This window comes from Dipodomys merriami, unplaced genomic scaffold, assembly GCF_024711535.1.
Source record: "Dipodomys merriami isolate MVZ:Mamm:240054 unplaced genomic scaffold, mDipMer1.0.p SCAF_29, whole genome shotgun sequence".
Classification (NCBI taxonomy): domain Eukaryota; kingdom Metazoa; phylum Chordata; class Mammalia; order Rodentia; family Heteromyidae; genus Dipodomys; species Dipodomys merriami.
Window position 1 is genome coordinate 18,987,183 of NW_027204381.1, and position 24,402 is coordinate 19,011,584.

The following is a 24,402-nucleotide window of genomic DNA, read 5'->3' on the forward strand; positions in this document are numbered from 1 at the left end:
GTTTGCCCCAGAGCTTCACGATTCAGGCAGGGGCAGCAGAACAGCACTTATACCAGCTTTGTACACCATGTGGATGTATTCCTACCTCCCGCACAGATCCAGGTAGCCTAACTGAAGAATATGGATAGACTGGCTCCACCCTGGTCCCTGGTGCTCTTACCATGGCAAGCACTGACTGCAAAGCCAATTCGTTTTCGGGCCCGATCAAAGACAACATAGAAGCCCTCCATGATGACGGCCCCCATGACAGTGCCTGTAGATGACTGTGAGATGGCAAACTTGTAACAGTCGTCTTGGGACGTGGCCACATCTTCCACTGGCCGCAGGTATTGCTAGGGGTAGATGAGTGCAGGGTGAGAGGGTGCCCTCCTCATTCCATCCTTCACCCCATCTGCCCACCAGGTTCATTCCTGAGCCCTGAGGGGTTGGGTTTTCCAAGACCCCTTTACCACTAACTCTCCTTATCTTGTCTTCCAAGTCCTCAGAGGCCACACTGGCTTGCTGTCCCCATAGGTGCCCATGGGTGTTTTGTCCTCTTCACAGACCCCACTGTCTCAGGGTGGGACCTACCTGTGGAAGGATGGTGATGCGGAAGGACTGATTGGTGACCTCACCCATGAGGTAGAGTGAGATGACCGGGAAGATGTTCCAAGGGGTGGTGCCTGCTTGCCAGCATACCAGCTGCTCCCCTAGCCAAAACCCATCTGGGAACTTCTCTGTCTGTGGCAATGAGAAATAGATGACTAATCATCTGCCTGTCACTCTTTCACCTCTTCATTTTCATATAACATTGACTGGCCTCTTAATTTGCTTTAGCTATTTCTGGGAAACATCCAAAGTAGGGGAATTCTGCAACCCAGAGGCCAGGAAGAGAGAGCAGGAGAAATATGTATCAGGACAGTAAGGTGCATGCTACACACTTATAATCCCAGCTCATAGGAAGCTGAGGCCAAAGTATCATGAGTTTACAGCCTGGGCTAGCTGTAGTGAGACTGACAAAACAAAATCATTTTGTACAAGGAGGATTGTATAGTGAGTACATAGAACAATTTTTTCGTTTTTTTTTTTTTTTTATGGTTTGGTTTTTTTTTTTTTTTTTTTTTGTGGTGGCGTTTTAAATTCCAGTACTGGAGTTGGAATTTGGTGACTTGAGCTTGATTGGCTGTCACTACTACTTGACGCATCTTCTAGCCTAGTGTTTTTTTGCTGGTTCATTGGAGGAATCTTGTGGACTTTTCTGCCTGGGCTGGCTTCGAACTATAATCCTCCTTATCTCAGCCTCCCAAGTAGCTAGGATTGTAGGCATGAGCCACTGGCACCCAGCTACAAGAATAGTTTTCAAGAGCTTTAAGTGAAAGCATCTCAGCTCTTATGAGGAATGGGAGTGTCACTGACTCCTTTGATACCATGCCATCTCTGGTACCCGCCCGCACCCTTAGTCTACTGACCGACGAGGCTGCCTTGATGGACTTGACAGCAGCTTCAAACACTTTCTTGGGCAAACGAAGGTTGGTGGTACCACTGTCCACAATGCTCTTGTCATAGTTGTACTAAGAAGAGAGGAAAGAAAGGGTGAGAATAGCTTTCTTGATGCCCCACTCTGAGGAGAGTTGGAGCATGAGCCTGGCTGCTTGGGGTCCTGCCTGGGTTGGTTTCTTGGTTTTGCCTCTGTGTACCTCCTTGTGCAAGTTGCTTAACCTCTGTGCCTCAGTTTCCTGATCTTCAAAAGGAGGCTGGGTCTCTACCTCAAAGGTTATTGTGAGGACTAAATTAAACTTCCCTGGCAGATAGGAGGCACTCAGTAAATGTTAACTTTTTTTTTTATCTAGCGTGGGCAAGCATTCTTCAGTTCTAGAATATGGATACCGTTCAGTAGTTTTCTATCTATTCTAATTTATCATGCGTAAGGATCTAGGGAAGGATCTGAGCACTGGTGGCTCACGCCTGTAATCCTAGCTACTCAAGAGGCTGAGATCTGAGGATCACGGTTCCAAGCCAGCCTGGGCACGAAAAAGTCTGTGAGACTCTTATCTCCAATAAATCACTCAGAAAACTGGAAGTGGCGCTGTGGCTCAAGTGGTAGAGCACTAGTCTTGAGCTGAAGTGCTGATGGACAGCGCCCAGGCCCAGAGTTCAAGCCCCATGACCAAAAACAACAAAAAGAATCTAGAGAAGGAGATCCAAATACTTTAGCTGGCAGTTGTTGGCTACTGCCAGCCTCAGGGATTAACACTTTGAACTTTATCCAATCTTTTCCACAGTCCCTGAGGAAGTTGTTTTCACCAGTTTTTGATTGGCCCAGAGACACATAGCTTGTAAAGCAGATAGACTCCAATTCATGTCTTTTTAACTCCATCATACCCTATAAATGGCTTCCCAAGGCCATGAAGTCAGACTGTCTGGGGTCCAGACAGGAGCTAGTTCTACACTCACTACAAGCCCTGGGTAAGAGTGCTCTGCCGCCCTGCACTTCAGGCTTAGTGTGACCAGTAATTTCCAATTTCTGGGCCCAGCCCCAACTTCATAGATCCTGTACCTCTGCACAGCATCCCCTCACTATGATGCCTAACCTTTTTCTCCCCTCAGCTCCCCCATGGGTTCTTACCTCCTTGCAGTCCATTTTCAGGTCTTGTCCATTGATTTCTACCCGTACAATGATCACCTCATAATACCATTCCCGCCGGATGGGTGTGTACCAGAGACTCCCCGTGTACAGCGAATGGTCAATGCCCCCGATGATCTGAAAAAAAAAGAGCTCACAGCCATGTCCTGGCCCAGGGGAGAGCAGGCCACGTGGAGACCTAGCAATAAGTTCTGTTGTTTCTGCCAACAAAGGTCCTTTACACTTCGTTGTTTTCCCTTCCAGCTTCTAATCAAATCATGCCCTCAAGTGATTTATATTTTCTTAAGTGTGTTCAAGGGAAGAGACTGTCCAGGATTTTTAATTATTTGTTTCAGAGTCCCATAGCCCTGATATAAGTTATTTAAAACTTACACTGGCACAATAAATGTTGAGTGAATTATTATGTGCTTCTGTTACAAGTTTGATTTTCTTTGCCTGTTGAGGAACCTTTCACTATTGTCCTAGTCAATAAATAGATTTTAACTTCCTTACATCTTTGCCTTCTGACTATCAGACTTAAAAAATCTTAAATTTAGGCTGGGAAAGTAGCTCAGTGGTAGAGTGCCTTGCATGCATGAGGCCCTGGGTTCCATTCCTCAGCACCACATAAGCAGAAAAAGCCAGAAGTAGTACTATGGCTCAAGTGGTAGAGCACTAGCCTTGAGCTGAAAAGCTGAGGGACAGCACCCAGGCCCAGAGTTCAGGCCCACAACCGACCAAAAAAAAAAAAAATCAAATTTAGTATGTTTTACCCCCATTTCCATTGAATTATTCCTAATCCATTTTTTTAATTTAATTTAATTTTATTTGTGAACATACTGTACAGAGGGGTTACAATTACATGGGCAGGATAATGCGTACATTTCTTACCAAGCATTGCACCCTCCTCCTTTGGTTTACCCTTCACATCCCTTCCCAGCCTCCCCCCTCCCCCCCAATCCCAATCCTTCTCCTTCCTCCCCCTCCCCCCTCCCCCCCCCCCCCGCACCAACGTTGTAAAGCTCGTTTTGGACATGACAACTTGTACTTCTCATTGTTGCAACAGGTCCACCTGTATCCTTAAACAACTGGTTTTTCCCTAATTCATTTTTGACTTTTCCCTCAAGTGCCTTGAAGCCTTTCAGATCAAATGCAAGGAAGAAAAGAGTGGGGAACAAGTAGAGATGGCTTCCCTTGGTATTATGTGGTAGAGCCAAGACTATCATGACACTAAGGCACATTGGTACCATCTCTCCTAATGTCAGAACCTCCCCTCCCTGAGGACATACTCACCATGCTCCCTCCGACTGAAGCCAGCACCTCAGACTGGTTGAGTGGGAAGCCTGCGCCACAGAGCTGCAGGGAGAAGAGGTTGGGAACGTGGGTCTGCTTTACCAAGGAGTCAAAAAAGGGCTCCAGGGAGTCATCAGGCTGTGGTGGGAAGAGACAAGGAGTGAGTCCTTTTGTGGAAGTCCTGATGAATAAGCCTAGATTCCTACCTATGTTGGAGGGTAAAAGCAAAACTTGGGGTGTTCCCTAGGTAAGACTGAGATACTAAGCTTTGACAGAAAGAAAGAATGAGAGAACACTAGCAGGAGATGTATACAGGAAAATACAGGGCCATAGTCTTTCTTCCCCATAGCCTAATGTACTTCAGATTTACAAGGCCTTTTAAAGATCTCAAGGTATATAGAAATCAAGATCTGTTCATTCCAGTGCCTATCACAGCTGCTCTCAGATTGCCACCCTAGCTCTGTCCAATAATACTTCCAACTGACTTGCTTTCCTCTTTTAGTCCACTCCCTTTCTTTCTCCCAATCCCTTCCTGTGTCCCATGCAATGTGCAAGGTGCAGACTCTGAGGAGTGCAAAGCCTTGTTCTTACCCTGGCAATCTCAGCATAGGCCAGTCCCAGGATGCCTTCCCAGTTGGAGCCATTGATGAAGAACTTATCCGATTCAGTGATGGCAGCGATGTTGGCACGCACAGTGACGTTGGGACCATGAGGGATGCTCACCAGGTCGGTGCCCAGCTCTCCCTCCCACTTTCCCTGGGTGTAGGGCACATAGACACCCTTCCGGAGATCCCTGTATGTGCTGGACCTGTGGAGTGTAAACAGAGATCTATAGATGTCAACCCACAATGGGCATAGGAATCCAGGATCAAACCTACTTCCCAATGCCAACATCTCTCAAGGCGTCCTAGAGTCTGCTCTATTTCCCAGAACAGAATGTAAGATGACCTTGCAAGATTGGGGGTGGGGGCGGGTGGCGGGAAGCTAGTGCTGGGGCTTGCTCTCCTGTGTCTGTAGCTCATATTCCTGGATCTGGAGCTCAGGCCTGTGAAGAACAAGCTGGGCTTTGTGCATTGTGCTTGCTGCTCCTGCAGGGACAGCTCGCGGACATCTCTTCCTCCCCCACTGCAGCAAGCTCCCAGAGAAAAGGAGCCATTGACAGTCATGGTGCCTTGGGGCACGGTGGTGCCATCTGAGTGGTGGAGAATGTGCCAAGCAGGGTAAATATGGAAGTTCTGCAGCAAGTTTTAGGGAAGAGATTTGCACATGCATCCTAGCAGAGCAGGGAGGTGGTGTCTCCTGGCATGGGGCAGCCGCTAGGGTGGGACTGGGATAAAGGCCTGGATGAATGCCTTGCCATTGGTCCTGCTCTCCCTCCCCAACTATTTCCTTAGCTAAGGATACTCAAGATTCAAGGAAAAGGGGTCATAGAAGACAGGAAATGGGAAAAGGCTTCACATCTTCCTTGAAGTGCCAGGTGCTCATGTTCTGTCACACACAGATTACCTTAGATGTTAAGACAGCCTCTCACCACTTTCCTGTCCTGATTGTATGCTAGGGGGCCTTCCAGATCACCCCTCCTGGCTCTCCTACCTAAAAACCCACTGTAACCCCCTCTGCCTCCAGCTGTTGGCACTCTGGGTGGTCCACAGAAGAGATATCGGACATAAGGGCCCTCACAGCCTTATGAGAAGATTCTTTCCTTCACATCCTTGAATCATTCGAAGCCACCTGGATGGAGTGGCCCCTGGGTAAAAACAGAGCAAAGGGAGCTCATTGCTGTAGCGTGATAGCCTAGAGTCAGCTGCTGATGTCAGAAAACTGCAAGCCCCTGAGCAGATGTGAGTCCATGAGGCAGCTCGCTCTCTTGGGAAGCTGCCCACCATTGCTGTGGTATGGGCCCCCAACCCTTCTCTCCTCACCTCTGCTGGCTTCTTTTTCCTTCCACTTCCCCAGCAGGACCAAAGGATCTGAGGCTCTTACCTTTCCCCCTTCACCCCTCCCCTGACTCCCATTGGGAAAGGCTGTCCAGCCCAGGCTCTTCCCCACTGGGACTCCCCGCTATGACTCACAACTGTCTCTGGTAGTAGCGATGCAGGAAAGGGTGAGGGGCTGCGCCCACTGCAAAGTTACTGCTGCCTGTGTCCACCAGGATGTTGAGCTGTCAGAAAGGAGAGAAAGGTATAAACAACCAGGTAGCTTTGGGCTCACCAGCCTGGTGGGCCTTTACCCCATAGTATAGTCTCCTATTAGAGTGTCCAGGGCAGAATTTCCATGATGCAGGGTTGGTCAGGCTGGCACCTGCTGGATACAACCATAGACAGAACTTTGGGTCTTAAGATGCCCTTGGTATGGCCTCAGGAATTTTGTGTCTGCTTCTGTCTGTGGAATCCTAACATTTTCTTTTTTTTTTTTGGTTGGTCGTGGGGCTTGAACTCTGGGCCCGAGTGCTGTCCCTCAGCTCTTCAGCTCAAGGCGAGCGCTCTACCACTTGAGCTACAGTGCCACTTCCGGTTTTCTGGTGGTTTATTGGAGATAGGAGTCTCACGGTCTCTCCTGCCCGGGCTGGCTTTGAACCGAGATCCTCATATCTCAGCCTCCTGAGTAGCTAGGATTACAGGCGTGAGCCACCAGCACCTGGCTTGTCTTTGAGCTCTTTATCAAAGTGATAGCTATCTATCCCTTTGAGCCACAGCTCCATTTCTGGTTTTTGAGTGGTTAACTGGAGATAAGAGTCTCACAGGGACTTTTCTGCCTGGACTGGCTTTGAACCACGATCTTTAGACCTCAAACTCCTGAGCAGCTAGGATTATAGGTGTGAGCCTCTGCTCTTTGTATAGCTGACAGAGTCTGTCTTCCCCTCCTTTCCTAGTTTTCCCATGAAGAAGCTTGGTGCATCCCCTTTCAGCTCAGAAGAGATATTCTAGGGTCTGGGAAGGTGGCTCAATGGTAGAGCAAGCGCCTTGCATGCATGAGGCCCTGGGTTCCATTCCTCAGCACCACATAAGCAAAAAGAAAAAAGCCAGAAGTGGCGCTGTGGCTCAGGTGGTAGAGTGCTAGCCTTGAGCTGAAGAGCCAAGGGACAGCGCCCAGGCCCAGACTTCAGGCCCCACGACCAGACCCCCCCCCCAAAAAAAAGAAGAGATATTCTAGGCATTTGCTTTGGCAAGTGGAGTCATGGGGACCAGGATGGCACATGATGCACATGTGTGTGTATGACCCTGCCCACCAGAATGTGGCATTTCAGCTACGTGTGCCACTGTTAGAAATTATGGAGATTCAGGAGCCCCATATGATGTCCTGGTGAAAATTCATCTTGTCAATGCTTGTTTTGGCTAAGGGAATACAGACAGGTGTTTTCTCTATGTTCCTTGCTGAGGTGCTCCTAGCATCTCATCTAACTTGTCTCCCCTTCCTCCTCCTATAACTCTGTCTATAATGGTATTAGAAAATCAACTTAAAAGGAAGGTTTTGCCTCATAATTCCAGTCCATGATTGTTTGGCTATACTGCTTTGGGCCAGTGGCAGCACAGTATATCCTGGTAAAGGAGGCCTGGTCATCTCTCAATGGCCAGGAAGCAGAGAGAGGAAGGGGCTCAGTTCCCAATATTCCCTTTAAGGACACACCCCCAATTACCTAACTTCCTCCCTGTAGGCTCCACCTCATACAGGTTCTACTCTCAATAGCACCAAGCTGAGGACCAACCCTTCAACACATGGGCCCTCTGGGGGACAATTCAAACTATAGAAATTATGTTTCTTTACCCTATAAGTCCCTCTAAACCTCCTCAGAGAGACAGATTTGAGTCTGGGAGCTCTTATTCCTCATATTTAGCCACCTCATAGATGAACGCTTTGCAAAGTTTGTCATTTCATTAACTGCACACTGCACAGAAGACACAACAGGCCTGGTTCGGTGACATGCCACTGTCCTGGCCCCCTCCTTCAGCCCTCCACTGTATCTCTGTGAGCAAAAGAAGGCAGGTCCTGCCCTCAGAAAGACCACTGTTCCAGAGCTTCTGCCCTGACCTTAGGGCCTTCCTTTCTATATCCTCTCCTCAGTGCACCCAAGTCAGCAGAGCTTCCTCCAGCAACCAGGCTCTGACCTTGTCCCCTTGAGCAGGTCACTGTGCTGCTTTCTGTCCGTCTGCCAAATCATCTGCTCTCCGTGGAGCCTGTGTGGCTGTGCTGGCCACTCCCCCAATGCCTGCTTGGGCTTCCTGGCCACCCTCCCATCCCAAAGACCCCTCTGCACTGGCTGCCAGTCCTCCCCAAACCTGCCGTCCTGGCCCTGGTCCCATTTCCCTCCCTGCCCCCTTCTCTCCACCTCTCCTCCTGTCCCTCTTCCTGGTCTCTGGGCAGCTACCAGCTCCAGCTGCTGGGCTTTCAGAGAAAATCAATAGAGCTGGGAGGCTCCCCGGGTCTGATTTCAATCAACCAGGTTAATGATTTTAAAAAGCTGCTCCACTGTCCCCTCCCCTAGACCCCTTTTCCCCAGCACCAGGAGTGGGCCTCATCTGCTGCCACTGGACTTCAAAGAAAGAAGGCCTTACCACACTGTCCCTGTAGCCTGTGAGAGCAAGGGGCTGCCTACAGTGTGTGTAACTGGCTAGCTCTAGCAAATACGGCTACGTCTTGACAGTGGCATGGAGCTTTGATCTGGGGGGAGGGGATCCTGCTGTCCCCAGCCCCTCCCTGGGCCCCCTCTCCTCTCTCTGCAGGCTGCTACTTCTCCTCCGACCCCACGTACTCCTGTTGCCCTTCCAGTCCAGTTCTCTTTCCTCTGGTCTCCCTCTTCCACCGCTAAGGAGCCCAAACCCAGGAAAGAAACCACCTTGCTCCCATCCCCAGTTTCAGGCCCTCGCTCTTTCTGCCTCAGCCTGTCCATATTCCACCACAAAATGGAAAACCAGAGTAAACACTGAGATTCCCTCCGAGGAAATGTCTGAAGCTGAGAAGTGATTGCTGTCCTTCAACGTTTCTATGGGAACCTCCTCGTAGCCAGCAGCCTCTCTCCCTCTCGCAAGGCAGCAGCCTGGGTCACACATGGTGCTTGCTCATCATGGAACATGGCAGTTCGGGGGGCATGGAGATAGAAATATGCAGAAGAATCTCACCTCCTAATTTCCCAGGCTGGAGCCATTCAGTGAGAACACTTTGCGACCCATCATCTATGCCTGTGGCCGCCCCACCCCCTACCCTCAGCCGGCTCACCAGGCTCAGGCCTCAGCGTCCACCTAGGATCAGGAGCCTCTTGCCTCCTCCATTGTCAGGTCCTTTCTCTTTCCCTTTCCCTGCTGGCATTAGCTCAGGGTCTTGTAGGAACTCTACCATTTCAGTCTCATCTCCACCATTTTTGCTTTTCAGGCTTTTTTTCTTTTTTGTCCGTCATGGGGCCTGAACTCTGGGCTTGGTCGCTGTCCCTCAGCTCTTCAGCTGAAGGCTAGTGCTCTACCACTTGAGCCACAGAGCCAACTTCCGGCTTTTTCTGCTTATGTGCTGAGGAATTGAACCTAGGGCCCCATGCATGCAAGGCAAGCACTCTACCACTGTGCCACCTTCCCAGCTGCTTTTTTTTTCTTTTTTGTCAGTCATGGGCTTGAACTCTGGGCCTGGGCGCTGTCCCTGAGCTCTTCATTGCAAGGCTAGTGCTCTACCATCTGAGCCACAGCGCCACTCTCAGTTTTCTGGTAATGAATTAGAGTCTCACAGACTTTCCTGCTTGGTCTGGCTTTGAACCAGATCCTCAGATCTCAGCCTCCTGAGTAGCTAGGATTACAGGCGTGAGCCACCAGCGCCCGGCTTTCAGGCTGTTTTTCAGTTAGGGTCTTGCTTTTCGCCCAAGGCCAGCCTTGAATGAGATCCTCACTTTCACCTCTAGCATAGTTGGGATGCTGTAGGCAGGCAGCACCATGACTAGTTTGTTTAGTTGAGATGAGATATGGATACCTTTTTTGCCTAAGTTGGTGACAAACCAAGTTGTTCCTAAGTGGCCAGGATTACAAGCAAGTGCTTCTGTTCCCAGTACACCTGCCTATTAATGATTAATTTTCCTTCCGGTAGCTCCTGCTTCCCCAGCCCCACCCCCCCATCACCAAACTAGATTCTTCTAATTGGCATTTACAAATGCTTGAGTTTCTTCATTTAAAAAACAGCAGCAGCAGCAACAACAACAAAAACCTTTCCTTCCCCTCACACCCGCCTCCAGCACCCTTCTCTCCCTTCACAGGGTAAGCTCTCAGCCAAGCCGTCTTCATTTCTTCACCTCCCACTCATTCCTCAACCTATTCTAAAACTGGGTTTGCCAAGAGCCCTCTACTCGCAAGCAGCCCTTACTACATACAGTTCACGGTGATTTCATGTCACCACTGCAAGTCAGTCTCCACCTCAGTCCTCACTCCTCATCTTCATCCGTTCACATCCCAGGCTGGCTTTAGCTTCTTCCTCATTTTTCCTCTCTCTTTGAGCACCTCCCCCAGAGTCCTTAGACCTTAAGCTTCTAATGCTCACCCTTTCCTTCCCTTTTAGCTCCAAGGCACATATGGAACCCCCTCCACCCCCAAGCACCTCAAAGCCAGAATCTCCAATGCTGACCTTACAGTGTCCTTCCCAGGTCCCCGTCCCAGTGAGTGACGTCATCACCCATCTGTTTGGTCCGGCAGCACCTTCAGAGACATCTTCACACCCTCCTCTTCACATCCTGGCCAATCATTCTCCTTCAAAGCGCCTGCAGGCCTGAAAGTCCTCCAAACTCTGCCAGTCTAGGGCCCAGCTAGCATCAGCTCACCCTGGGCTATGATAAGGATGTCTCCACTTGATCATCGCACACCCACCCTTGACCTCTCCAGTCTCTTTTCTGCACCATCTTTCCAAAGTGCAAACAGGACCAGGTTACCCTCCTAAATCAATCTTTTCCTAAACCAACCTTTTTCTTTTTTTTTTTTTTTGGTCGGTTGTGGGTCTTGAACTCTGGGCCTGGGCGCTGTCCCTCAGCTCTTCAGCTCAAGGCGAGCGCTCTACCACTTGAGCTACAGCGCCACTTCCGGTTTTCTGGTGATTTATTGGAGATAGGAGTCTCACGGTCTTTTTTGCCCGGGCTGGCTTTGAACCGCCATCCTCAGATCTCAGCCTCCTGAGTAGCTAGGATTACAGGCGTGAGCCACCAGCGCCCGGCTTAAACCAACCTTTTTCCTCTTGCCACTAAAACAAAGACTCTAAGCGTGAACGTTTCCTACAAGAGGCTCCCCAGTCTGGCCCTGCCTCCATTTGTCCCCTCCTCCCCTCAGCCGCCTCCATCAGTCTCAGGGGCCTCATTGCACGTCCTTAACACCTGTGTTCCCTACAGAAGCAGCTGTGCAGGCCTTCATCCTGCCTGGACCAACCATTCGCTTGGATTTTGCCTGCTCATCCCTCTTCCTTCAGTCTGAACTGAAAAGGGGCTTCCTGGAGGACAAAGCCTAGGTCCCTTTCCCTTATCCACAGCTCTCTACTCTGATGCTGACCTCCCTTTGTATTGAATTTCTTTTTTTTTTAAATTCCTAGAGTGGCCTCAGTGCTTGGAAGTAAGTCTTTCTTGAATCAATGAATGCTTAAGGAAAAGAGAAGGTGGAAGAGCTTTATCCTGTTTGTAGTGGTGGGTGCGCAGGAGCCATCCCTCCCTGGCTCCAGTGATTGTAGGCTGGAGGAATGACGCCAGCTCACACCTGGCTCCCAGGCCCCACAAGGGAGGTTGTGTGCAGGCTGCCTGTGGTGTTGCAGCCATTTACCTGGTCCCCTGGCTCAGACAGACCCCGAAGTCAGATGCCCAGGGGGCTGTAGCCTGGGGTCAGGGCTAGGTCAGTGCCAATCACTTAATAAACAAATGTGCCCCCTAGGGGCCTCTAGGGTAGGCAGCTAGGTGGGAAGAGCTAACAAGCCCCACAGGGAAAGGCACACCTGCCCTGGCTCACACTCTGAGCTCAGCCACCGCTTTTGGAGAGTGAAATCAGAGCCCATGAGTTCTTCATTCCCCCAAATTCTACCAGTCTTGACCCCAGCTTTGTCCAGCAGACAGAGCTGGGTCGGATCCCTTTGGATGAGAATAACATTTCAGGAGACATCTTTTCTACTTTGAACAATCTCCAGTGATTAACCTAGGCTGGGCATGGGGCATGGGGTGTAAGTCAGTAGGCACAACACTTGCGTTAAGGAACAGGACATCCTCAAACACAAGGAGGTGCTTCACACAGCACCCGGGATCACCCTCATCCTCTTGGAACCCTGCCCTGAGGTTCTGTGGAAGCAGCTCAGTCCAGCTTCCTTGAGTTTGAATGACTTCAGAGCCAAAATCCCAGCAGACCTGGCTTAGTCCTGCCCTAGCTGACTTGCCAACTTAACACAGCCACGTCACTGAGCTCAACTGGAGGAACCGCGAGCCAACCACAGAATCCTGACAAATGACTCATTTTAAGCCACTATATTTTGGCATTTTTATTACCAAATATCAGGTAACTGACGCACACTCCGTGAATTTAGTCCTAGGACCCTTGACCTTGGGGACATCTGATCAACCATGGGCCAACAGGGAGCATCACCACCTGCCACTGTCATCTTGCTTCTTGTGATGTTTCTTAGGAGGTCCATGACCTCCTGAGGAGTGTTGCTTATGATTTTCCCTTGCCTGGAATGTTCTCTTCCTGTGTGCCCTATTCCTGCCTGCCTGCCTACTTCCATCCCTCCCTTCCTTCCTTCCTGTAGTATTGAGACTTGAACTCAGAGCCTGAGTGCTGTTCATTAACTTTTTTGTTCAAGTCTGGTACTCTACCACTTGAGTCCACTAATAGCTTTCTGGTGGTTCATTAGAGATTAGAGTCTCTTGGACTTTCCTGTCTGGGCTGGATTCAAAACAAAACCTTAGCCTGCTGAGTAGTTAGGATTATAGACACAAGCCACCTACCTGCACCTGTCTTCCTGCTCAGTGAAACATCTTGTCTCCTGAGAGTCTTGATTCCTCAGGCAAGATTTCCTCCCACCCTCCAGCCCCCCTCCAGCAGGTCCTCAATAGCTCCTAGGCTTCTCTGGCTACCCTTTCCCCAGCCTGAATCACTCATTTAATGTCATCTGCTCCCCCCTGCCCCCCCGACCACACACACACCTTGAGCCCACAGGGAGGAGAGCCCTTGACACCCTTCTTACCTAATTTCCCCTAACCCCAGTAGGTGAGTAATGCTCCACACTGGTTTTTCTTAATTGACAGTAATTACCTTACTTTCTGTGTTTGGTTCCCAATGAGCCTACAGACACTGGCTATTAATTCTCAGCCCCAGGGTCCTTGCAGGGGTGATTCTCAACCTGGCACCGCACATGACCACTGTGCACAGTCACCATGACAACCGATACCCTCCAAACCTAAGCACAGTGATGTCTGCCTGGGGCCTTTTGGTTCTTAAAGCCATCATGGTGGCTCTAGAGCTCCTAGGTCCCAGAGCCTTTGGAGTCAGCTCTATCTGCTTTCCTAAGGAGATTTGCCCAGTCTGGAGCTGGTCCAAGACTAAGAGAAGGGGCAAGGAAGGACAGTGAGAGCCAAAAGTCAGCATCTGGGAGTGGCTTATGGCCAACAGCAGCTCGTGCCTGTGATTGGGTCCAGGATTGGGCCCTGTCCAGGTTCCACCTCCCACCTTGAACCAAACAGCTGACCCTCGGCAAATAGGCTCTCTTTCCCAGATACATCCTCTACCTTCCACTTCCTCTCCCGGCTGCAGCTGGGGCCCAGGGAGCAGACAGGCTCCCTGGCACCACTTACCCATCCCTGCCAGGCTAGTTTTCTAAGGAATCCCAAAGTGGCTGGGTCACCCTGGGCCAAACTTACCTCATTCCTTCTTTTAGCCAGGATATTCCTTTTCTTCCCAACCTTCATGCCAGCCCAACTACTACTGATCAGTGCTTCTGGTTCAGATAAGGTGATGGATGGGGACATTTGAAAACTGTCATGTGAGAGCTTTTTTGCACTGTCCCTGAGCTTCTTTTGCTCAAGGTTAGCTAGCCTTCTACCACTAGAGCCACAGTGCCACTTCCGGGTTTCTCTGTTTATGTGGTACTAAGGAATAGAATCCAGGGCTTCATGCATGCTAGGCAAGCACTCTACCACTGTGCCACATTCTCAGCCCTCGTGTGTGCTCTTGTGTGTCAGGGCGCTGTCCCTGAGCTCTTCAGCTCAAGACTAGTGCTCTACCACTTTGAGCCACAATGCCACTTCCAGTCTTCTGGTGGTTAATAGAAGATAAGAATCTCACAGACTTTCCTCCCCACACTGGCTTTGAACTGGGATCCTCAGATCTCAGCCTCCTGAGTGGTGAGGATTATAGGCGTGAGCCACTGGCACTCAGCTCATGAGTGCTCTTAAAGAACACTTCCAAGACAATGCTTCTAATATATTTTTAGGGGTAGATGAGGATCTGGGATCCACCCCAGGACCTCATGCATGCTAACCTACTGCTCTCTACTACTGAGCAGCACCCCACAGCCCTTGTACTGACTTTTGAGGCCTTTTATTTTTTTGTAGGGTGTTGGGGGGGGGGGAGTTGCTGGTCCTGGGGCTTAAACTCAGGGACTGAGTGCTATGTCTGAGCATTTTTGCTCAAGGCTAGTACTCTACCACTTGAGCCACGGGCTCCACTTCTGGCTTTTTGGTAGTTAATTGGAGGTAAGAGTCTCATCGACTTCCTTGCCCCGGCTGGCTTTGAACTGTGATTCTCAGATCTCAGCCTCCTGAGTAGCTAGGATTAAAGGTGTGAGTCACCAGCCAGTGCTCTAGAACCTACCTGGCAAAACCCCTCTCTACAAAGTACCACAGGAGCTACTAGCTGCCTTATCAGCTACCTTCTCCTTAGCAGACAGTAAGTCCTTCCTGCTGTCTCACTTTGTCTCAACTCCAAGTTAGAGTGACTTTCATTTTGTCTTGGTCGACCCCAGTGGAAACTGACCGCAGATCTCTGGCATCTGCCCAGCTGCCCCCATGGCAGTCAGGGCCTCAGTGGCACCTGTGCTCTTCACACAGGGTTCACTCCGTCGGCCTCCTGGGGAAAGATATCTCCCCAGGCACTGGAAAGGGAGACGTGGTGGGGTTTATCAGTCCTATGAGGGAACATCTGGGCTGCACACAATGCAGGTACAGCAGGCAGCAGAGAAGACACCCACAGGATGAAAGCAGGTTGGAAGGGCTGACACTGGCCTGGGGAAGTCAGAGCTTGGTTAGTGCTCCACGGCTTTGTCCATTTCTGCATGGGGTTGTGGGTTGGGGGGCGGGGCAGGGACGGCCACCGGTAGCACGGGTAGCGGGGGAAGGACTCAAGAGTTTCCACTTCCTGTGTCCAAATACCCCTGGGACTATGATACAGAGACCTCCTCAAAACACCCACCCACCCTCAGGAACCGCCTGGCTGGCATTGTGCCCAGGGAACACCTGTGCATGCCTGGCTGGCTCCTTTCCAGAACTTTCTACTGCTCAGGTACCCAAGAGAGTGGGCTTCCAGCAGAAAACAGTTGTCAGAGATGGGAAGTGTGTCTTCTTCCTGCATTATCCACCAGAGTTTCTGCTTGGCTCTTTATTGGAGATGCTCCAGGAGGGCCCCTGACCTTCTACCCTGCTGAGCAGGTAAAGCTCCCCTGAGCTGGGGAGGCGGAAGAGAAGCATGTGAGATGACTGAAGAGCTCAGTGCAGGCCTGCTTGCCACCCGAAGCCAGCCAGCCGGGAGGGCCACGGGTGTTCACAGGGACTGGGGAGGCAACTTGGCAGCTGCAATCTTTGCCTGCTTTGCCTGGTTAGGACGATGGCTCTTTGACTTCAGTGATTTTTTAACCTAAGTCCACTGTGTAAATTAATAAAGAGTAGGAGGACAGATAAGAGGATGGACCGCTCTGTGCTAGGAAGGGCAGGAGGTCCGGATCCTTGCTTGCTCAAGTTTGTCTTAACCTTCCCTTTTGCCTTTGAGATCTCTTGACACAGCTCTGTGAGGCATGTCAGGTGCTGGTGGCTCACACTTGTCATCCTAGCTGCTACTCAGGAGGCTGAGATCTGAGGATCAAGGTTCAAAGTCAGCCTGGACAGGAAAGTCTGTGAGTCTTATCTCCAATTAAATCACAGAAAAAGCCAGGAGTGGCTCTGTGACACAAGTGATAGAGTGTTAGCCTTGAGCAAAAGGAGCTCAGGGACAGAACCCAGGCCCAGGGTTTAAGCCTCAGGAACTAGCCAAAAGAATAAAGAAAGAAAAGAAAAGAAAGAGACAGAAAGAAACCATTATAGAGTCAGGCTCTGGTGGTTCACACCTGGAATCCTAGCTACTCAGGAGGCTGAGATCTGAGGATCATAATTCTAAGTCAGCCTGGGCAGGAAAGTTCATGAGACTCTTATCTCCAATAAACTACTCAGAAAAAGCTGGAAGTGGCGCTGTGGCCCAAGTAGTAGAGTGCTAGCCTTGAGCAAAATGAAGCTCAGGGACAGTGCCTAGGCCCTGAGTTTAAACCCCAGGACCGGCATGTGTGCATACACATGAAAGAGAAAGAAAGAGGGGAAAGAAGGCAGTTATGGGGGACAGAGAGAGGGAGGAAAAGAAAAATCACTTGTAGGTTTGAGATCCTGAACCTCATGGCTCTGATGGTGTTCCAGCTCCCTTGCCTAGATTCATTCTTTCTCTAACCATTTTCCTCTTTTAGCTCTCCATTCTCTTACAGAACAAGTCCATTACCTAATTTGACTTCTACAACCACCTTTGTGGATAACTTCCAAATCTATGTTTCCCCTTCTAAGTGCCCTTCTGGTACCCAGGATGCCCATGGCCAGCCACACAGGTAGCAGCTGGCAGTGCTGGCAATGTGGGCAGGAAACCCAAGATGGAAGAAGCGATCATAAGGTCGCAGACTCACAGGTAACTAGCTTCCATTAAGATCAAAATAGCCTATCAAGGTCAAGGGCTTTCACAAGAAGTCCATGAGGCCTCCACTCAAGGTTTCAAGAAAGATTTTATTTAAGCCTAAGGGGGGTCAACAACAAAGAGGTCTAGGAACAAGGTATCTTTAGCTTAACAAAACCAAGACCTAGACTTCAGAACCCAACTCTGCAGGTCAGGTGCATTGTAATTCTGTAAACCTCTCCTAACTCATCTAGGGCTACTTAAGCAAGAATCTGAAGAGCTGTGCTGACCTTCCACCAAAACCCCAATGTCAACCAATGTCCAAAATGATAAAACACAGGAATAAACCTGGTATTTGAAACTGCTAAAGACTAGATCCGAAACCAGCTCAGTTCTTCCTAGCAAGTAACTTTGGGCAAGACAATTAAATCTTTCTAAGCCAAATTTCTTCATTACCAAAAGACATATGCCAATACCTGAGCCCTCATAATTACAGCAGAAAAATAAATGCAGAACTTGGTCAACTATAGTGTGTTTTAAAAGCTTACTCCAGGCTGGGCCTTGGTGGCTCATACCTGTAATCCTAGCTACAGAGGAAGCTGAGATCTAAGAATCATGGTTCATCACTAGTCTTAAGAGGAAAGTCTGTGAGATTCTAATCTCCAATTAGCCAGAAGTGGAGCTGTGGCTCAAGTGGGAGTGAGCCAGCCTTGAGTAGAAATGCTAATAGACAGGATGCGGCCCAGAGTTTAATCTAACACACACACACACACACACACACACACACACACACACACACACACACACACACACACACACACACACACACACACACACACACACACACACACACACACACACACACTTTGCTCCTTTTGCTATGTTCCCAAACACACACAAGTCTGAGGCTAAACAAGAAGCCAACTGCTTTTCACCCTTCTCTCTCACCCCTTAAATATTATCAGAGACCAAGAAAGACTGAGCTGTGAATTCTGACACTCGGTGAAACCTTTCCTCCCTTCTGCCCTCTTTGTCACCTCCTGCATTCAGATTCCTTGTCTCATGCTCTAGATTGTTCAAGTCCTCCTCCACACTGAAGTCATTTTCCTCCAACCAAAATTAGATGCCATCATCCCTCTTCTCATATCTACTAGGGCTCCTGATGGCTTCCTAAACTCTACTCCACCACAACTACAACTTCCAGCTTCTTTCTCATCACAGCTCATGGAAAGGCATATCCTCCCACATCGTCCTCCATGGAGCACAGCTGTCTCATCATCTTTCAAAGCCATAGTCAAATCTCAAGGCAGTAACAGGAATACTTCCTTCTCAAGCAAGCCTGTATCCTGTCAGAATGTACAAGTTTACAGAATTACAATGTATAGAAGTAGAAACAGCTGGGAGCTGGCAGCTCACGCTTGTAACCCTAGCCACTCTGGAGTCCGAGATCTGAGGATCATAGTTTTGAAGCCAGCCTGGGCAAGGCAAATTTGTGAGACTCTTCTCTCCATTTAGCCAGCAAAAAGCCAGAAGTGGAGGTACAGCTCACATGGTACAGTGTCAGCCATGAGTGAAAAAGCTAAGGGTGGGTGCAAGGTCCTGGGTTCAAACTCCAGTACCAGTGTACACACACACACACACACACACACACACACACACACACACACACACACACACACACACACACACACACACACACACACACACACACACACACACACACACACACACACACACACACACACACACACACACACACACACACACACACACACACACGTAGTTGTGCCTCTCCAGGCACTCCCAAGACCTATTGCTTTTGGAACAGGTGTACCTGGTCTTAGATGATAGTTGTTTGTATGTCTCACATCGAACTGTGAGCTTGCTAAGGGCTAAGACTATGTTATTATCTTTCTTTTCTATACACAGGAGTTCTCAATAAGTATTTGTTATCCTGATTATTACCAAATTTCATTAATAACACATATATTATTACCCCGTGTTTGCTTGATGATGCTCATATTATCATAATATCCTCTTTAGTGAAAAGAATAAATACTTTCTCCAGGAATTCCACCTCAACATTTATAACTGCCCATAAGCAGTTTGCTTAGATCTCTTGCAGTTTACTTATTCACTCATCCAATATTCTTTTTTTTTTTCTGCCAGTATTGGAGGTGCTTGAACTCAAGGTCTTGCAAGCTATTGCCTGGCTTTTTCACTCAAGGCTGATGTTCGACCACTTGAGCCATGGCTCCACTTCCAGGTTTTTGCTGGTTAATTAGAGATAAGAGCCTTAAATCTGGCTTGAAATCTTGATCCTCATATCTCAGCCTCCTGAATAGCTAGGCGGACAGGCTCACCCAACATTTTTGAGAAACATATTTTAAACTTGACAATGTCATAGGTATTAGAATGTGAGGGCTGGGAAGGTGACTCAGTGGTAGAGTGCTTGCCTTGCACACATGAGGCCCTGGGTTCGGTTCCTCAGCACCACATAAGCAGAAAAAGCTGGAGCTGGCACTGTGGCTCAAGTGGTAGAGTGCCAGCCTTGAGCTGAAGAGCTGAGGGACAGCGCCCAGGCCCAGAGTTCAGCCTCCACAACCGACAAAAAAAAATACAGTATGATTCCCCTCCCCACTTTTTTCTTGCAATGCCAGGAATTGAACCAGGCTCTTTTGCACATGAGGTATGTACCCTACACTGAATTACATTTCCAGCCCTAAGAGCTTGAAGTTTGATGTGGGAACCCAAATCAGTTACAGTGTATCAAAACCACTGTTGTTAAGAGGGGTGAGAGAAGATGTTATAGGGGAGTGGAAGAGGGATACTCGGGATAAACTATTCTCCTGCAAGACAACAGCACAGTAGAAAGAACAAGGAGTGAGCAGGTTCTCAGCTCACTAGCCTGTTCCCTGATATGTATACTAACTGTATACATATGTATATAGCAGGGATTGCTGTAAAGAGCAAAATAATACACATAGAATACATAAAAGAAACTTTGCATATGCTTGGAATAAACCAGTAAAGCAGTACTATTAAATTATGCTCACCTGCGGACTTTTCCATTAGCCATCTGCCATTTCCCTCCACTTACACTCTCCCAGGAAGTCTTCCTCAGCCTTCAAACAACTATCACAGGTCCTACCTTGGAACCCTGCTCACATCCTCCTCTTCCCTTCGCTCTCTGTTTATCACAGCCTCACACCTGGATTGTCCCAACAGAGCCTTCAGCTGTCCAAATCTCTCTATTCCATTCTTCCTATTATTCAGACATCTATTCCTAAGAGATGGTTTTCTTTCATTTCTTTCCCCTGTACAAATGAATTCATGTTTGTCTCATTAACCAAAGAAGACCCAAGACCAAACCTTATAGGTTGACATTTAAGGCTTTGGGCAATTTAGCTCTATTTTATTTACCCAGATATATCTGTTCTCAGCATAAAGCTGTAATATTAACTGGTGTGGCTTTCTCCTGTCTCCTGAACAAACATACAGGAGCCCAATCATACACAGCTTATTCTCTCATTCACGGTAGCCTCTCCTAGTCTGAAGGAAGAGTGGGAAGGCCAGAAGAGTGCAATTACAGTACACAGGAGTAGGAGCCCCTCATCTCCTAACCATCCTTCAAATCCCAGCTCAGGGCACACCTCCTCTGTGAAGCCTTCCCAAATGAACTCATTGTATCTCCAGAATACTTAGAATACGTATCCCCCAGCCTCACCCCTTGCACTTCCACATCTCAGAGTTCCTGAAGCATGAGACAGAGTGGTCAGGCCCCACTCCCAGAGACTCCAGGGGTCTATGTGGACCAGAGAACTTAATTACTTAGCAGGATCTGATGATAAGGACCTACAGATGATCCCTTTATTTATAATTTCTCTTTGTGGGGCACCATTGGTACACACTTGTAATCCTAGCTACTTAGGAGGCTGAGATCTGAGGATCAAGGTTCAAAGCCAGCCCAGACAGGAAAGTCTGTGAGATTCTTCTTTTTTGTTGTTGTTGGTTGTGGGGCTTGAACTCTGGGCCTGGGTGCTGTCCCTCAGCTCTTCAGCTCAAGGCTAGTGCTCTACCACTTGAGCCACAGCACCATTTCCAGTTTTCTACGTGGTTTATTGGAGATAAGAGTCTCACAGTTGGGGCTGGGAAGGTGGCTCAGTGGTAGAGCACTTGCCTTGCATGCTTGAGGCTCTGGGTTCGATTCCTCAGCACCTCATAAGCAAAAAGGAAAAAGCCGGAAGAGGCGCTGTGGCTCAAGTGGTAGAGTGCTAGCCTTGAGCTGAAGATCTGAGGGACAGCGCCCAGGCCCAGAGTTCAGGCCCCACGACCAGACCCCCCCCCAAAAAAAAAAAGAGTCTCACAGTCTTTCCTGCCTGGGCTGGCTTTGAACTGTGATCCTCAGATCTTAGCCTCTAGAGTAACTAGAATTACAGGCATGAGCCACCAGTGCCCGGCTTGTGAGACTCTTCTTACCTCCAATTAACCACTAAAAAGTCCAAAGTGGAGCTGTGACTCGAGTGGTAGGGCACCAGCCTTGAGTGGAAAAGCTAAGGGCCAACACCCAGGCCCTGAGTTCAAGCCCCAGTACTGCTCTGGATGACCTTGGCCCTTACTTTCATTGCCATTCTATCTAAGGTCTTTAGGTTTGATCTTTGTGGATCAGTCTCCAAACATAAACTTGCTGCCTACATTTTCTTTGTTTCTCATTTGATGCCTTCAACCATGTAGGGAGAAAGAGCGCCCTTCTTACACATTGCTGGGGACTGGATCAAAGGTAGCCAGACGGCCCACAGAGCAGAGGCTGGCTGGCGTAGGCCCCCAAGGGGAGCCACGTGCAGTCCACAGAATTGCTGTACTGAGGGCTAGCAGGCACTGGCTCTTAGGGCGACATGCAAGTTTCAGCCCGTTTCTCTAACTTCTAGAGAACTCAAAGGAATGGATGAGCACAGGGTACTCTTCCAGGTGCTGAGCTGAGAATCCCAAGTTCCCGAGTGTACAATATGGAGGTTCAGCCATCCAGGTGTTTACACCTCATTGTAGAGCACAGAAGAGGCAGAAGCTGCCAGACCAGTCAAGGAGAAAGTGAGGTAATACTTCTTTGAAGGTCACTTATGTTCAAGGTGCTTGCACCTACAAGATTTCATGAAATCTTCACAAGGGAGATAGCATCTCATTCATTTTAAAGTGAAAGCCACAGCCTCAGGGAAGTTATATAAGTTGTCTAAGGGCCACACAACTGGGAAAAGGGAAAGCTATTAGGGGTACAGGACAAGCTGGACATTCTTGGTCTGTTTGACCCCTTGGTCTTTTTGGTTCAGCAGCAGGGCCAGAGCAGCATGGTCCTGAGATGTGTCATACGGACTGGGCAGTTGCTCAATGTGACTAACAGTAAAGAGAGTAAACCTCAGTCTCCACGCGGCTCCTGCTCTCAGACAATCCTTAGCATTGTGTTAGCCTGGGCCTGCACAGGATGCATGCTACTTCTGGAAAGTTAGTAGGGAAGGGGGTGGGGGGGAAGGAATGGGGTGCTCAATGTAAATGCTCCTGGATGGCACAGACTCAGGCGCTCCTCCTACATCCAACACACTCTGACTTTCCACACCCTCTATGGACAAGCTTTCTGGACAGACATGACACAGATCTGGGGGTGGCTCACAGAGAGAGAGAAGTGCAGGATCAGATTCAAGGTGACACGTACCAGCCTACACAGACCCACGCCGCCTGCTGCCCAGACTCACCCACAGAGGAGGCAGATGCTCACAGAGGCCAGCCAGGCACCCCACATGGAGGGCCACTCTGGCCCACATTCCCATAGCCAGGTGGGCAGATGAGGGCACAACCTCTACCACCTCGACAGTGGTGGGGAGGGTTAGGGGGAGCGGAAAGTGTTTCCTCCATCACTTCCAGGCCCTTTGCCACCAGAGGGACCCCACTCTGGAAAGGAATGGGGTTCCTTTCCTACAGTTCTTTCTTTCCACAGGTTCAGTTCAGTTCCTTCCTGGCTGTGCAGAGAGGCATAGGTGGGGGAGGGGACTGAGTGCAGAAAGCCTGGGGTGGGGGAGGGCCTGGGGACACGGATGGGAGGAGGAGTCGGGTGACCAGAACCTAGAGGGGTGACAGATGGGAGTCAAGAGTTGGTCAGCACCAGAGGGGCTGACACCTGTTAGAGCTCCCCCTGAAACCCCTTTCTCTAACTCAGGAGACCCCTAAACTGCTCTGTCCCCAAATCCACACTGTGCAGAGAGGCAGAGAAGCAAGGGCAGCTGGCCTAGGGGTCGGGGGAAACGAGATGGCCAGGAGGAAAGGTTCTTTTGGGGGGTGACCCCCCCCTTAGCTGCTGCACTCCAGTCCTGTCCCCCTGTGCGCGCAGGAAGGAGGGCTTCGCGGGCCCCATCCCCTTACCGTCTGCGGGGGGCTGCCCACGGTCATCTCCACGTAGTAGCCTTGGCCAGACTTGCCCCTCAGGTTGTCCACCATCTCCACAAAGCTGCCCCTCGGCCCGGGCTCCTCGGGCTCCTCGTCGGTGTCCCGGGGCAGCCGCAGCCCGAGCGGAGCCCCGGCCAGGCCGCTGCGCAGGGGCAGCCGGATGCCCCGCTGGGTGCCGTGCGCAGGCAGCACGCCCCAGCCCACCCACAGCAGGAGCCAGGGCAGGGCCGGGGCCATGGTGGGCCCGGGCCTTCTGGGCGCTCTCCGGCCCACGATCGCCCCTGTCGCCTGCCCCGAGTGCGGGCGCTGGTGGCTGGTCTCAGGAGCGGGGGCCCGGAGGCATCGGGACCCCCAGATCTCCCGGGCCCCTGCGCCAACCCGCTCGGGTCCGGGCCGGTGGAAGCGAAGCGGCGGGCCGGAGAAATCCGCAGCGCGGCGCGGGCGCGCGAGGAGGGAGCGGGCGGGCACCGGGGACCCCGCCGGGCTACAGCGGGGCCGGGGCGGCCGGCCGCGGCGGGGGGCGGCTGGGAGGGGCGGCCATGGCAGCGGGGCGCCCGGCGGCGTCCTCGGTCCTCCCCCGGCGCGGGGCCCACGGCTCGGAGAGGGGCCGGCCGCTCAGGACACCACCATCCCGCTCCGGCTCCCAGGCGGGCCGGGGAGGCGGAAAGACTTGTGGCGACGGCTGTCAAAGCCCGGGGTTCTCGCTTGTCCCTGGCGTCGCTGGGAAGTGTAGTCTTCCCGGGGCTTCCGGAGCTGCAGAGGGGTCTGGGATGCCCTCTGCCGAGCCGGAGTCCACCCTGCAGGCCCCTGGCAGCGAGGGGGACGGGTGGCCGGCGCCCCTCTCACCTGTCAGCCCTGCCTGCAGTTGGCTTGAGCGCCCAGGGCGTGCGACCAAGCCCTGGGGCTACCCAGCACACCCTAAAATTGATTCCACAGGGGAGGACGGGGTGATTCCGGCCGCGGCGGGGTTTGCGCACCCATGGCGGGTGGCCCGTAGGAGGATGCCACGGGAGGAGCTGGTATTTAATTTGAACCCCAGTTTACGCAGGAGCAGCGATTGGGGGAGCAAGATTAAAGGGATGCATGGGTGTTTTCGACTGCAAACCACAGGAGCAGAGTCTCACAGGGGAATGTGCAGTCGGTGTGTTTTGATTTTGTGTGTTCTCTCCCCCCACCTCCCAAGTCTGC

The 24,402-nt window shown here is 50.6% G+C and overlaps 1 protein-coding gene across 1 annotated transcript in view; it reads right to left on the bottom strand.

Annotated features, from left to right (window-relative positions):
* The window catches only part of Bace1 (beta-secretase 1), a 28,757-nt gene extending 4,850 nt beyond the window's left edge, over positions 1-23,907 (bottom strand). Inside the window, exons 1-8 of the mRNA XM_070038550.1 lie at positions 23,191-23,907; positions 5,968-6,056; positions 4,487-4,703; positions 3,896-4,033; positions 2,606-2,740; positions 1,449-1,550; positions 571-720; positions 161-332 (exon numbers count right to left, since the gene is read on the bottom strand). Of these exons, the coding sequence (XP_069894651.1) occupies positions 161-332; positions 571-720; positions 1,449-1,550; positions 2,606-2,740; positions 3,896-4,033; positions 4,487-4,703; positions 5,968-6,056; positions 23,191-23,451 (1,264 nt within the window). The 5' untranslated portion in view covers positions 23,452-23,907. The remainder of the gene's footprint in view (positions 1-160; positions 333-570; positions 721-1,448; positions 1,551-2,605; positions 2,741-3,895; positions 4,034-4,486; positions 4,704-5,967; positions 6,057-23,190) is intronic.
* Between the last annotated feature and the right edge of the window lie 495 nt (positions 23,908-24,402).